The sequence below is a fragment of the Pogoniulus pusillus genome, chromosome 5 (assembly GCF_015220805.1).
Source record: "Pogoniulus pusillus isolate bPogPus1 chromosome 5, bPogPus1.pri, whole genome shotgun sequence".
NCBI lineage: Eukaryota > Metazoa > Chordata > Aves > Piciformes > Lybiidae > Pogoniulus > Pogoniulus pusillus.
Genome location: NC_087268.1, coordinates 16175585 through 16188706, shown reverse-complemented (window position 1 = coordinate 16188706; position 13122 = coordinate 16175585). Strand labels below are relative to the sequence as shown.

The window sequence follows — 13122 nt, the reverse complement described above, 5'->3', positions numbered from 1 at the left end:
AGAGAAATGGATGGGAATCTCAGCTCCTCCTTAGTTCCTCAACTCCAGCAAGCAATCCATGGCATTCCAAATAAAAGGGGTGCTGTGGGGATGGGAATCTCAGCTCCTCCTTAGTTCCTCAACCCCAGCAAGCAATCCATGGCATTCCAATTAAAAGGGGTGTTATGGGGATGGGAATCTCAGCTCTTCCTTAGCTCCTTAACCCCAGCAAACAACCCATGGCATTCCAAATAAAAGGGGTGCTGTGGTGCCTTGAAAGTGGGAGCAGGGGGCTGTGGGGTGCTACAGGGTGAGATTGGGATACTGGCAGAGCAACAGGAATATGATGTATTTTCTTTCTCTTTAAACATGTTTCATGAGTAGATTGGGAAATTCTCAAAGGTATTGAAAATTAATTTGCAGTGAAAAATTATGCATGTTCTATTTCAGTGTTTTTATTATCTGCAGGATGTTTACAATCAACTAATGGTAAATATTGGGAGTAGCAAGAAGGTGGTGAGGTTATGAAAATCACATTGCCTTGATGATCTGAGTGATTGATGTTACTGATTCTGCAAGACAAATTGTAAACTGTAATTTTCCCAGTAAATCTGCTAAAAGTAATACTCACATTTAAGTAATACTTTTTCTGAATGATAAGAATTTGAATGTGTGGGGTTGTTTTTTTCTGGAGGGGATAAGGGATGGAATTATAGAACTGATACATGTTGTTATTCCCAATCAGCTGAGTGGCTGGTTTTCCTTTTGGGGAGAGCATCTCATTGAATTAAGTTCTTTCATATGAAGGTGGTGCAACACTGGAACTGGTTTCCTGGGTTATGGTGGAGGCTTCATCACTAGACACATTCAAGGTCAAGCTTGATGAAGCTCTGAGCAACTTGATCTAGCTGGGAATGTCCCAGCTGTGGTGGGGTTGGACTAGATGACCTTTAAAGGTGCCTCCAACCCAGAGCATGCTGTGATTCTAAATCTATGCTGGACATGACAGAAAAGCTTTCTGCACTATGCTGGAGAGAGAGAGAGGCTAATACAATAGATGTCCAGATTGTTGTGATTCCCTGCACACTGTTCAGCATAGGAATGGTGCTGTCATGGCAAGGTAGCTTTCAAATTTAGGCCTGCAGAAGAGTCAATCCCTTGTCAGGGTCATATTTACTATGAGACATCTCTGAATGTGATGTGAATCACTTCTGGATTTTGGCCTACTGTCACTGCTACAGTCAGCCCAGAAGCAAATCATAGAATCATAGAATCAGTCAGGGATGGAAGGGACCACAAGGACCACCTAGTTCCAACCCCTCTTCCGTGCCCAGGGACACCCTACCCTAGAGCAGGCTGCCCACAGCCTCATCCAGCCTGGCCTTAAACACCTCCAGGGATGGGGCCTCAACCATCTCCCTGGGCAGCCCATTCCAGCGTCTCCCAGGGAGGAGTCCAAACCTGTTCCCAGTCTATTGACCACGGATGCAAGTGGATGGCAGATGCCTTTTAATAAAGGCAATGCTTGTTACTGGCTCTTCAAGTTGTTTGCTTTTACTGGCTGCTGACAGCCTTGCATAGCAGATTGATGGATTAAGCTTTTAGTAGCTGTTCCTCATCCAGGCACATAATTACCTCTGAGGTGTTAGCACTGGAGATAAAATGTTTTCCTAGGAATTTTCAAGTGTTTCCTGTTTCTAAATATGTTCCAAGCTTGTGAGGGAAGTCAGAGTTTGTTGTTTTGGCGGTTTTGTTGTTGTTGCTTTTTGGGTTGGTTTTGGTTTGGTTTGGTTTACTGCAGAGTAAGAAATACATGATTTTCACTTGGACAAATCTAAATAGCCTTTTGTCTCACTCTGCTCTGAAGCAATTCTGAGCCTCCCTGAACTTCCTGAGACTTAGGAAGACATGGAAGAGGGAACCTAAGTCTGGAGGAGGTTGCTGAGGATTTGCAATTCCAGAGCAGTCAGTAAAAACCCAGGAATTCATCGTAGGCTGTTGGGGTGCTAGAACTTTAGATTTGCAGCTGAAGCGCAGTGCTTCCAGATCCTGAGGTCCCCATCTTTCCATTAGTTAGGTAGGCTGAGAAGGATCTCAGCAGACAAGTGTGCACTTTTTACTCAGAAATTAATCTGATTTTGTCATAGTTCAGATAGAAAACTAATCTTATGGAGCAAATTCAGCAAACAAGTTTCTCTTAGCAGAAAGCAGAAACTTTGCTGACAGCCCTTCCTGAAGTCAGCAAGAGAATAGTACAGTCCACAGGCTACACCTTGGTGCTAGCAGTTTCCTGATGTTGCCTTACAACTTGAATACTCCTTGCCTTCTCCTTCAGCAGCTTCCCAGATTCTTTGAACATGAAGATAGTGAGCTGTTATATAGAGAGAGGTTTTCTGTAGCCAATGTATTGATTTTGTAGAGAAAAATGGTTTAAAGAATTCTAGTGCTGCCCAAATCAGTGGTGCTGACTCCTTGGTTAGTTTTGTTTGAGAAGATTTTGGCAGTAGGAATGGACATATTACCCTGTGTGATTTGCAGTCTAAAAACTGCATCCTCAAGCTGCTGCACTGGGAAGCTGGGGCTTACCAGGCTGAGCTCTGTCCAGCTTTGTGTGGGCAGCAAAGAAAGGAATGGTGGGAATGCTGGAAAATAAATGAGGTTTGATGAATTCCTCCTTGATTAGTAGTAATTATTCAGTATCTAGATAGAAATAGCTAGACTGGAAAATATTTGGATTTTTAACCCTTTAAAAATAACTCTGAAAATGTTCTGCTCATGCTGGATTTTGAGACATAGGGGAACTATGTTTCTCTCATCTTACACCTTGGTGAAGACATAGGGCAACAAAGCTGGTGAGAGGCCTGGAGCACAGTCTTGTGTGGAGATGCTGAGTGCAGCCTGGAGAAGGGGAGGCTCAGGGGTGACCTCATTGCTGTCTACAACTACCTGAATGGAGGCTGTAGCCAGGTGGGGGTTGGTCTCTTCTGCCAAGCAACCAGCAACAGAACAAGGGGACCAGCCTCAAGTTGTGCTCATCTAGGCTGGATGTTAGGAGGAACTTCTTGGCAGAGAGAGTGATTGGCATTGGAATGGGCTGCCCAGGGAGGTGGTGGAGTGGGTGTCCCTGGAGGTGTTGATGAAAAGCCTGGCTGAGGCACTTAGTGCCATGGTGTAGTTGATTGGGCAGGGCTGGGTGCTAGGTTGGACTGGATGAGCTTTGTGCTAGTTTGAGCCTAGATAATTCTATCTAGGTTTTAGTGAGACGAACCTATCTAGGCTAGGTTTTAGTAAGAAGAATTAGATGATAAGCTGTGAAAAGGAAACAATGGTGATGTTTACTGCACTCATAGGCTTGTTGAGATGTATAAGAACACACAAACATAGATAATTGAGTTGCTTTCTGTCTTTCTGGGCTTTGGGCTGAACTTTTTCTCTCTAGCCATCTGTGTGACTAATCCATTTGCTTCCTAACCCCCCTGACCAACCCTCCAAAGTACCTTGAGCATAAGGCAAAGCCTTGGGTAAGGTAGAGGGGTGGGAGGAAGGTGGAAGAGTGGTTGGGAGCCCCTCCTGGGGACTCAGGTTTCTGGGAGGGCTGCTGTGTCTCTGTATTACTTTTTAACTTGTATATTTCTGTAGATATTGTAAATTCCTGCTTGTATATTGTGCTAAGCTGTAAAGATAAAGCTTCATTCAATTTCCAGTTTGGCTGAGTCTAGTCTGGGTGATTTTCCAAAGTGTGGGGGGGGAGGGGGGGCAGGTAACACCCAAACCATCACAAGCTTGGAAGTCTCTTCCAACCTGGTTGATTCTATGATTTTATGACTTTTAGAACACAGTTTCCTTTTCTGTTTCAGTGATGTTGGGTATCATCAAGACTGATGGGTTTGAAACGTATTTCATTACCTCTGAGTCACAGCTTGGCTGCTTTGATGGCTCTTTTCTCCTCACCAAAACAAACCATATTGTTTTCAGAGACTCTGAAACTTGAGTGCTCTCACTTGAAAGGGCTGCCTGTGTCTGCATGAGAACAGCCTGATGTGTTGAGGAAGGAGTATTTTTTTTTGCAAGAAGTAGTTGGTGATATCCAGCTGTGTTACAGCAAGATGCTGCTGTCATGACCTGCAAGTCTACAGGGCTACCTGCGGTGCTTGAACTGGATGTCATTCTCCTGAAATGCTTAAAGTGGATATCCTTCTCTTTTCAGGTCTGGTGTGTCCTCTGGAGGTGTCAGTCAGTTCAGGAAGCATCCAGGTTGCTCGAGGCCAGACAGCAGTATTGCCCTGCACCTTCACCACTAATGCTGCTCTCACTAACCTTAATGTCATCTGGATGGTCATTCCTCTGTCTAATGCCAACCAGCCTCAGCAGGTAGGTCATTTCTTATTGGAACATATATTTTGTGGGGACTTAAATTTTCCTTACCCTTTTCATCTGATCTGTATGCAGACCCTTTACAAGGCTGAGGCTGTGGTTGCCCCACGATTTCTTTGTCCCTTCATTGCTGAACATATGTGAATTCGATTTCTTCAGTGCTTTGTTCACTGCTGCACATTGTGTCCTTGGTTGCTTTGGTGGGATGTGCAACTGGGGCAGGTGTCTGTCATACTGCATTGGTGTCCTGGTGCTCTAGTGATTTGTGCATTCAAAAGAGCACAGGAGATGTAATGCAGGTATTGGTGTGCTAGATGTGAGATCTGAAGCACCTGGGAGAAGCTACAGACTTAAACTTGTGAAATCTATGTAAAATCAGAGAATCAGAGAATGTTAGGAGTTGGAAGGGACCTCCAGAAATCGTCAAGTCCAACCCTGCTGCCAAAGCAGGATCACCTAGGGCAGGCTACACAGGTACACATTAAAGCAGATTTTGAAAGTAACCAGAGGAGGAGACTCCACAACCTCTCTAACAGCCTGCTCCAGTGCCATAACAAGGGCTTCTCTAAGATTCATCTCTCCTTTTACTTCTCTTCTTACTTTTTCACTCTCTGTGGCTTATGCAAATCCATTCTTATGAATATTAGCAAATGAGAGTCTATTGTGGTGAGCACTTAACAGGATATCTACTGGCCTGATTTTTGCTCATATACTCTCACAGGAAAAGAATGACATTGCTCTGAAATGCACATTGCCTCCAGCACATTTTGGTATTTGGTTGTGAGAACCTGCAACTGAAGTGTAGTTGCTCCTCCGGGACTGGAGTAGAGTGCTGTATAAGGCACCTGGCTGGTAAACCTGCAACTGAATTGTAGTTGCTGCTTCTGGACTGGAGTAGAGTGCTATATAAGGGAGGTGGTGGAGTCACCGTCCCTGGGGCACTTCAAGGCAAGGTTGGACGTGGCACTTGGTGCCATGGTCTAGCCTTGGGCTCTGTGGTAAAGGGTTGGACTTGATGATCTGTGAGGTCTCTTCCAACCCTGATGATACTATGATAAGGCACCTGGCTGGTAGAGGCTTTGCAGGTTCAAGGGCTTCATTGCCTGGCATTCATGATCTTTAGTAAGCTGTGTGAAATCATGGCATGATCTTTCTGGCTGGGACTCAAAATGATTCTGTCCACTGGGTAGATGCTTTCTAGTGAAGTAGTCACTGACCTGCAGATTCTTTCCTTCTCTACGTCTGTGCTGATGGGCAATGACTATTATATGAAGCCAGCTGGTATTGCCAATCTAGCTGTGCTGGGAGGCTTGGGTATCTATTTCTTCTGTTACCTTTGTGAACATAAACTAAAGACTGTTCCTTTTTTACAGAAAACACCTCTGATAGGATTGGTCTGCATGGAGCAAGTGTATATTGAGGTGTGGTCATTTAGAGATCCTTTAGGAACTGATCCTTTTGCCTTTGGAAGACTGTGTTTTGCTTGCTCTTCTTCCTCCTTGCTCAGCTCCCGCAGAGAATTATTTGAGCCTTCCTTTCTTTTCCAGGTTATTCTCTACCAAGGGGGTCAGATCTTTGGTGGTGCACCCCAGTTCTATGGGCGAGTGGGGTTTGCTGTGACAATGCCAACCACCAGTGCCTCCATCTTCATCAACAACACTCAGCTATCGGATACTGGCACATACCAGTGTTTGGTCAACAATCTTCCTGACCGAGGCGTCAGGAATATTGGAGTCATTGGACTTACTGTATTGGGTATGTTTATTGATATTATGGGGGAGAGAGAAGGAAAAGGCACAAGGGCATCCCCTGTCTGTGACAGTGCATCATAGAAGAGCAATAGGGTGGTATATGTGTTGGAGCCCCTAGACACCCTGTGGTTAGGGATGGGCTGCTTTTGTGGGTATTGTGGGAGTTTACAGGGCACGTAGCTTTCATATACAGGCAGCCTATGGTGGAGTTTTAAAACTCCATGGTGGAGAGAAAGCTTTTGTAGCAGCATTGGGATGCAGAGTTGCAAAGAAGTGTGAATAAAGTACAAAGCCATCCTGGAGAGCTGAAAGGACCATAGGAGTTTTGTGCACAGCAACAGGAGAAGAGAATGACTTCAAAACTGTGCTTAAGAAAGCAATTATTACTGGACGTTCCCTTGGATGTTAAATACTCCTGAGCACTGCTGTTACAGGGATATGAAAGCAAAATTCAACCACAGCAAATTCTGTCTGCAGCTTTGTTAGCTCTCACCACCCTGGTTGCCTCAGAGACAGAAATATTCACCTTTTTCTCTGGGGAGGGATCTAAAAGAACTTACTGCAGTGAAAGTCAGCTGTAGTCTGGAACCTTGATAGTCTGGTAGCTTAGGAATCTTTGTGAATTGTTACCCCTCAAACCTCAATGGGTTTTTGTCTGCTGCTTCCCTCTTGTCACCAGGACAAGCTCATGCCAGTGTTCTTGCTTTCCCCAGCAATGTGTGCCCAGAAAGAGCCTGCACTCCACTGTCTGGATATATTTCCTGATCTGCTGTTACCTTCCCCTCTTCTTTTTCAGTTCCTCCTTCTGCTCCGCTTTGTAGAATCCAGGGATCTCTGGATGTAGGCAGTGATGTCACTCTGACCTGCAGCTCTGAAGAAGGCATCCCTCGGCCAACATACCTCTGGGAGAAACTGGACAATGTTCCCAAGTTGCCCCCAACTGCCACACAAGGTGCTCATTCTGTTGATTATCCTTTTATTTCCTGGGTAACAGCCTGAGCTTTCCTCTGTCTGAGCTGCAGAGGTGGCTTGGCTCATTGAGTGCCTGCCATCGCTTGCATGGTCATTTTATTGGAATGAAAATTCCCAGGGCCCGTGGTGGACTAGGTACTCTCCCGTGGCTCCCTTAAACTCATGTTCTTTTCATACAGAAACTTGTTCCACGTTGAGGAACAAGGGTTTTGCTGAGTGGGAGAGGGAGAACATGATTGCCAGATGTTGGTGTGTGGCTAGAGATCTATGGTCTCGCTTGCATTCTAAGCCAAAGGAAAAGCACATAGAATGGAAACTGGGAGAAAGGAGGTAGAATCATCCTGGGAAAATACTGCCAACCTCTCACACTGAGGATGGTGTTCTCCAGTAAGTTACTACCAGACCTGCTTTTCAGATGTGTGTAAAAGCAAGACTCTGATCAGAGGGACTATTGGCCAACTCCAAGTCCCATTTGTAAGATTTTTTAGCCTAGCTGTCCTGGCTGAGTATTGATAGCTGTACTTTTATCCTTTATCTTGCTGTATTTTAAAAGCATTGCTGTTTGACACAAATCAGGAACATGTAAAATTGGCAGGGCAGCAGGTAGGGAGCTCAGGTATGGGAGAACAGGGGCTCTGCAGGGCAGGATTTAGTTTAGCAGGTAGATCTGGGTATAGGTAATTGCACATCTTTCCTTCCTCTTCTCATACAATGCTAGAGAGAGTCCCAAGCTTTCATTTGCAGAAATTAATCTATAAGAAGGAAAAGAAACATCTAGTGTAAGCTCCTTAAGACCTAATCTTCTGCGTGTGTGTGCACAATGCTTCCATCTCAAGGTTATTCCCTAATTTATTTGTTTCTTTAGAGAGACTCACACCGAAATTCTCTATTTGCTGGCTCTGCCTTTTCATGGTTTTCCTCAAGGCAGGGGGAGGGATTTAAATCCTTCTTTTCTCTCTGACTAGACCAAGTCCAGGGCACTGTCACTCTTCGAAATATCAGCACTGTGTCCTCAGGTCTTTACCAATGTGTGGCTTCAAATGCCATTGGAACCAGCACTTGCCTTCTGGATCTGCAAGTCATTGCACGTAAGTATTTTGCCGAGGTAGGCTTGGCCACCTGCTTCTATCTTGTGTCACTGAATTGTGAGACCATGTTTGCCGTGAGCCACCACGTGCATTTCTCACAGATTATTGTGCCCTAGAATGTGAATCTTGTCTTTCCCCCTTCCAAGAAGCAGTAGCTTGGCCACAGCCTGGCCCTGATTTCTTCTCCGTTCTCTATTCACTCATCTCCACAGCCCACCCCCGGAGCATTGGCCTGATTGCAGGAGCAGTGGCCACAGGTGCTGTTGTTCTTGTTATTTGCATTGTGTTGGTAGCTGTGGCACTGTTCTACTGGAAAAATAAACACAAAGAGGAAGAAGAGGAAGAGATTCCCAATGAGATAAGGTAAGGATCAGGGAAAGATGGTGACAGGGCACCTCTGATCGTGCAGCAAAAGCAGCAGCTGGCACGAAGGCAGTTAGAAATCTCACTCTTTTCAATCCTGGATGTGTTTCCCTGGGCTGGGTGAAGATGTCCATGTATATCCCAAAAATAGAGGAAACAAATGAAGAAAGGCAAGAATGTATTTTGTTTTCAGTATTGCCTGTATTGAGAGCTTTGACTTGATGTTGTTAGCTCCATAGGAGAGTGATGTTGTGGAGATTCTGGCCCACAGTACCAGACAGCTGAAAAGCTCTGGAGACAGAACTGTGATCTCCGGTATTATGCCCACAGTATTTCCCTCTGGTAGCTTGCTGCAGCTGCCCTGAGGAACAGCTTCATTGCTTGTACAGTCACACTGACTGCCTGTGAAGTACCAGCAACAGGCTGCCCAAGGAGGTGGTGGGTTCACTGTCCCTGGATTTAGGAACCATGTAGATGTCATCCTGAGAGATGTGGTTTGGTGGTGGCCTGGTGGTGCTGGGTTGACAGTTAGACTTGATCTTGAAGATCTCTCCCAATAAAGAATATTCTGTTCTATCCTGTCCTATCCTATCCCATCCTGTCCTATCTTGGCCTATCCTGTCCTAGTCTATTTCTATCCTATCCTATTCTATTGTAGTCTGTTCTGTTCTTTCCCCTTAGACATGTGAGAGTTGTTTGTCTCAGCAGTACAGGCATAGAGCAATTAGCTTGCACAGAGATGGATCCTGCAATGAGGGTTGAGTAAAGGGGCCAAGGAGCAATGGCAGTTCAAGCTGGTGCTGTACTTCACCTTGAATTGATGGTGTTGACCCCAGCAGGGTTTGGGGGGGAAGGAGGGGAGATGTTGGTGAGCAAGCAGGCATCATCATCTGTGTGCCCTCACACGCTCTCCTCCCCAGGGAGGACGACCTGCCACCCAAATGCTCCTCTGCTGCAAAGACATTCCACGCTGATGCGTCCTCATCAGAGAACGACACCCTGACCTCTTCCAATACCTACAACAGCCGCTACTGGAACGACCCCAAAGCCAACCACGCCACAGACTCCTTCACCCGCTTCAGCAACAGCAATGACGCCCACCAGCCCCCTTTCTCCCGCTCGGGGAGCACAAGCACCCGCCCCGTCTATGCCAACGGTGGCCACCCATCCCCCGCTCCCCCTAAGACGCTGGTGGTGACAGCCAGCACGGCGCCGTCCCCTCAGGAGGTGATCCGGAGCAACGGCTCCATCAGCAGGAAGCCACGGCTGCCGCACACCCGCTCCTACGCCGTCAGCCAGGCCACGCTGGAGCGCATCGGGGCCGTGCCGGTCATGGTGCCCGCCCAGAGCCGCGCTGGCTCCCTCGTGTAAGGCCGTGCCAGCAGCCGAGAGCCGGGCAAGGGGCCTCTCGTACCTCGTGGGGTGAAAAGACCCTCCTGAACGGCGGCGAGGCGATGGGACACACACAGACACACACACTCGCCTCTCCCCCCGTCCTCCCCTCCAGCGGCCGCCGCCAGCCAGTGGGACAGCCGGGCCGTGCCATGCCATATCGCCCGGCCTGCCAGGGCTCTTGTGCCAGCGGAAGCTGCAGATGTGCCAAGGCCGGGGGAGCAGGCAGGTCAAGCTGCACTCCCTGGCTGCTGGGCCCCGACTGGAACGTATGCCCGGCCCTGACCTTGGGCAGGGGGGTGGGGGGTGGGGGCAACTTCTGCTTTTGTTTCCCATTGGTTTCGTTGGGAGTCGACTCCGTCCATCTGGGTCCTTCAGGAAGGTTTGGGCAGGTCTATACTTCTAATTATTGGGGTTTTTTACCCTTGTTGTCACCGTTTTATTTCCAGGAGGATGGCGGGGGGAAGCTAGCATGGAGGGGTGCTGAGGCAGGGTATGCCTCAACCTGGCATCTCCAGCCCCCTCCCCATGGCCCTGGCCCTGCTGCTGGGGAAGGGAGGGCAGGACACTCGGGCTGGGTGTGAGGAGAAGCAAGATGAAGGCACAGCCACCAGCCTGGCCAAGGTGGATGGATGAGTGGATGGATGAAGACATGGATAGGGGAGCATTAGTCTTTATTTTCTGCAGTTTTTCCCCAACTCTGACACACACACACACAGATACAGATAAAAACACAGACACACACAGAGGTCCTTCTCAGACAGGGTGTTTTTCCTGCACTAGCTCAGGGCACTGCCAGAGCCTTGTTGATGGCTGTGGAGGATGCAGCCATCTAAGCATCTTTCCCCAAGGCACTCCATGCAGGGGAAGGATGTGTTGCTACTGCTGCTGCTGCTGCTGTAGGGCTCATGGCTTTTTTTTTAATGCAGGGGGTGTTGCTGGGTTGATTCAGGAGGCACAGAGGAGGAGAGTGGTGTGGCAGAGCAGCAGGCAAGTCCAGAGGTGTCTGCTGTCCCTGGGCTACTCTGGTTTGGGGCAAGTGGCTTCAAACGCTGCAGCTTTGGTGTTTGTGTGGTGGGTTTTCCTTGTTAGGCTCTCCAGGGCTGGCTGGCATGGCAGGGTGTATGTTGTGCTTGGGGCACTCACACGGAGGCAAGTTTTCATTCCCTCTTTCCCATGTGCATGGACTTCCCAGATGCTGAGGTTGGCAGGATTTGTTTCCAAATCTCTTTCCTTAGAAAGAGTAAAAGCATGGGCTTAATGAAGGAGGTAACCCTGTGGAAGCCCACATGATAGCTCTCTGCCTCCCCTACTTCCCTCAACATCCTGAGAGTGCATACTGGTGGCATCTGCCAGTGGCTCTGCCATCTCATCACAGCCAAGCAGGTGGTTGTGGCTGGCACCTATCCTTTTTCTATTGCAACTAAATAGCCTTAATCAAAGCCAGGAGTTGAACCACCAGAGGAATATGGTGCCATTTGGAGGGCTGGACTGAGGGCTGGAACTTACCTTTCTAGAAAACACTGATTCAAAGACGTCATGCTTGGGTAGATGTCTCGACCCTCTTGCATAACACCAGCCCTGTAACACATGTAAAGGCAGTGGTCACCTCCAAAAGCGCCAGAGCCCTCCCAGGTCTACTCTTGGAAAAGCAATGTGAGGAGTCACAGGTGACCTTCTGTAGCTCTCACATTGGAAAAAAGGTCTGTTGAAGCCAACAGACTCTTCCTCATCCCCACTTTCCTTTTCCCGGCACAGCTTTACTTTCCCTGGCAGTGCAGAAACCTTGGGCAGGGCCTTCTGCCTGAGTGGTACCTTTCAAATGCAAGCACAGACTATGAGGAAGAGGAGGGAGAAGTGAGGGCTGGGTTCCCAGATTGACACAGTGGCTTTTTGGAAGGGTGGGGGCTCCCACGTGGCACTAAGTTTGAAGCTTTGCTGAGATTTTGTGCCTTCTTTGCTCAAAATAAAAAAGAGAAAAGTAAAATCCAACCTTTCTTCCTCTCCACTCTACACAACTCCTAGCAGAATGGGTGCAAACCCCTGAAGCAGAGCAGGCTGGTGGCTCTCTCTGTGTGTTTCTCCAGAGACATCCTCTTTCCTGCCTGTCTCTTCACTTTGCTGCTGGGTGGTTGGATTGGTAGGGGAAGAAGAGTGGCTTTAGAAACCTTTTTGTGGGAGGAAAACCCCCTCCAACCCAAAACAGTCACGAAAGAAGCCCAAACACATCCTCTCTGCTTTTGCAGCAACCTCTGTGTGACAGCTTGTAGGAACACTGCCCTCAGCAGGCCTCCTCTTCTACTGGGAAAGCTCTTCTGGTCCCTACCCTCCATGAGACTGTTTGCTCCTCTTTCTTTGTTCTTTCTAATTGTCTAAAATTCAATAAAAATTTTATTCATATATAAAAAGAAAAAAAATCAAAGAGAAAGACTTCTTACTGCCTGTTGCTCCTTTTCTTTTCCTCCCTCCCTCCCTCATACCTAATTCCATAGATAGAATGAATTTGGCTGTTAGTACTCATCCTTGATCTGATTGGCAATAAGCAGTCACTGTGCAACAAAGACCAACGTGTTATTAGGCCAGCCAATTTGGTAGTGAACTCTAGCACTATAGCCTTAGTTCTCTTAGTCATAGTAGTCTGATACATTGCCCCTGAAGGTACAATTTCCCAGGCCTGCAAGATTTCTACCTCTCTAGGCAAAGGTGAGTCCTATTTTCTGTCATTTAGTGGGAGAGATCCTTTGCTGCTTTAAGTGATGTGGGGAAATGTCTTTTAAAAATGACTAACTTTGCTCTTGTATGTGATTTTTTTCTTTCAATCTGAAACGTGGTGTATTAGAATCACAGAATCAGAGAATTGTTTTTATTGGAAAAGACCTCCAAGATCATTGAGTCCAACCTAAGACCTCCACAGCCATTAAACCATGTCCGGCAGTGACATGTCCACATGTTTCTTGAACACTTCCAAGGGTGGTGACTCCACTACCTCCCTGGGCAGCCTATTTCAATGCCTGACCACTCATGCAGGAAATACATTTTTGTTGATCTCCAATCTAAACCTCCCCCAAGACAATTTCTGCCTGTTTCCTCTCATTCACAGGATCACAGAATCACAGAGGATCACAGGATCACAGGATGTTAGGGGTTGGAAGGGACCCAAAGAGATCATCGAGTCCAGCTCCCCTTGCCAGAGCAGGACAATC

At 47.4% G+C, this 13122-nt stretch overlaps 1 protein-coding gene across 2 annotated transcripts in view; it reads left to right on the top strand.

The window, feature by feature from the left end:
• Positions 1–12347, top strand: part of IGSF11 (immunoglobulin superfamily member 11) — a 190279-nt gene extending 177932 nt beyond the window's left edge. For both annotated transcript variants that reach the window (XM_064143334.1, XM_064143333.1), the window contains 6 exons: positions 4187–4350; positions 5901–6108; positions 6901–7056; positions 8042–8164; positions 8377–8527; positions 9448–12347. In XM_064143334.1, coding sequence (XP_063999404.1) covers positions 4187–4350; positions 5901–6108; positions 6901–7056; positions 8042–8164; positions 8377–8527; positions 9448–9898 — 1253 coding nt within the window. In that variant the 3' untranslated portion in view covers positions 9899–12347. The remainder of the gene's footprint in view (positions 1–4186; positions 4351–5900; positions 6109–6900; positions 7057–8041; positions 8165–8376; positions 8528–9447) is intronic.
• Positions 12348–13122: the final 775 nt, after the last annotated feature.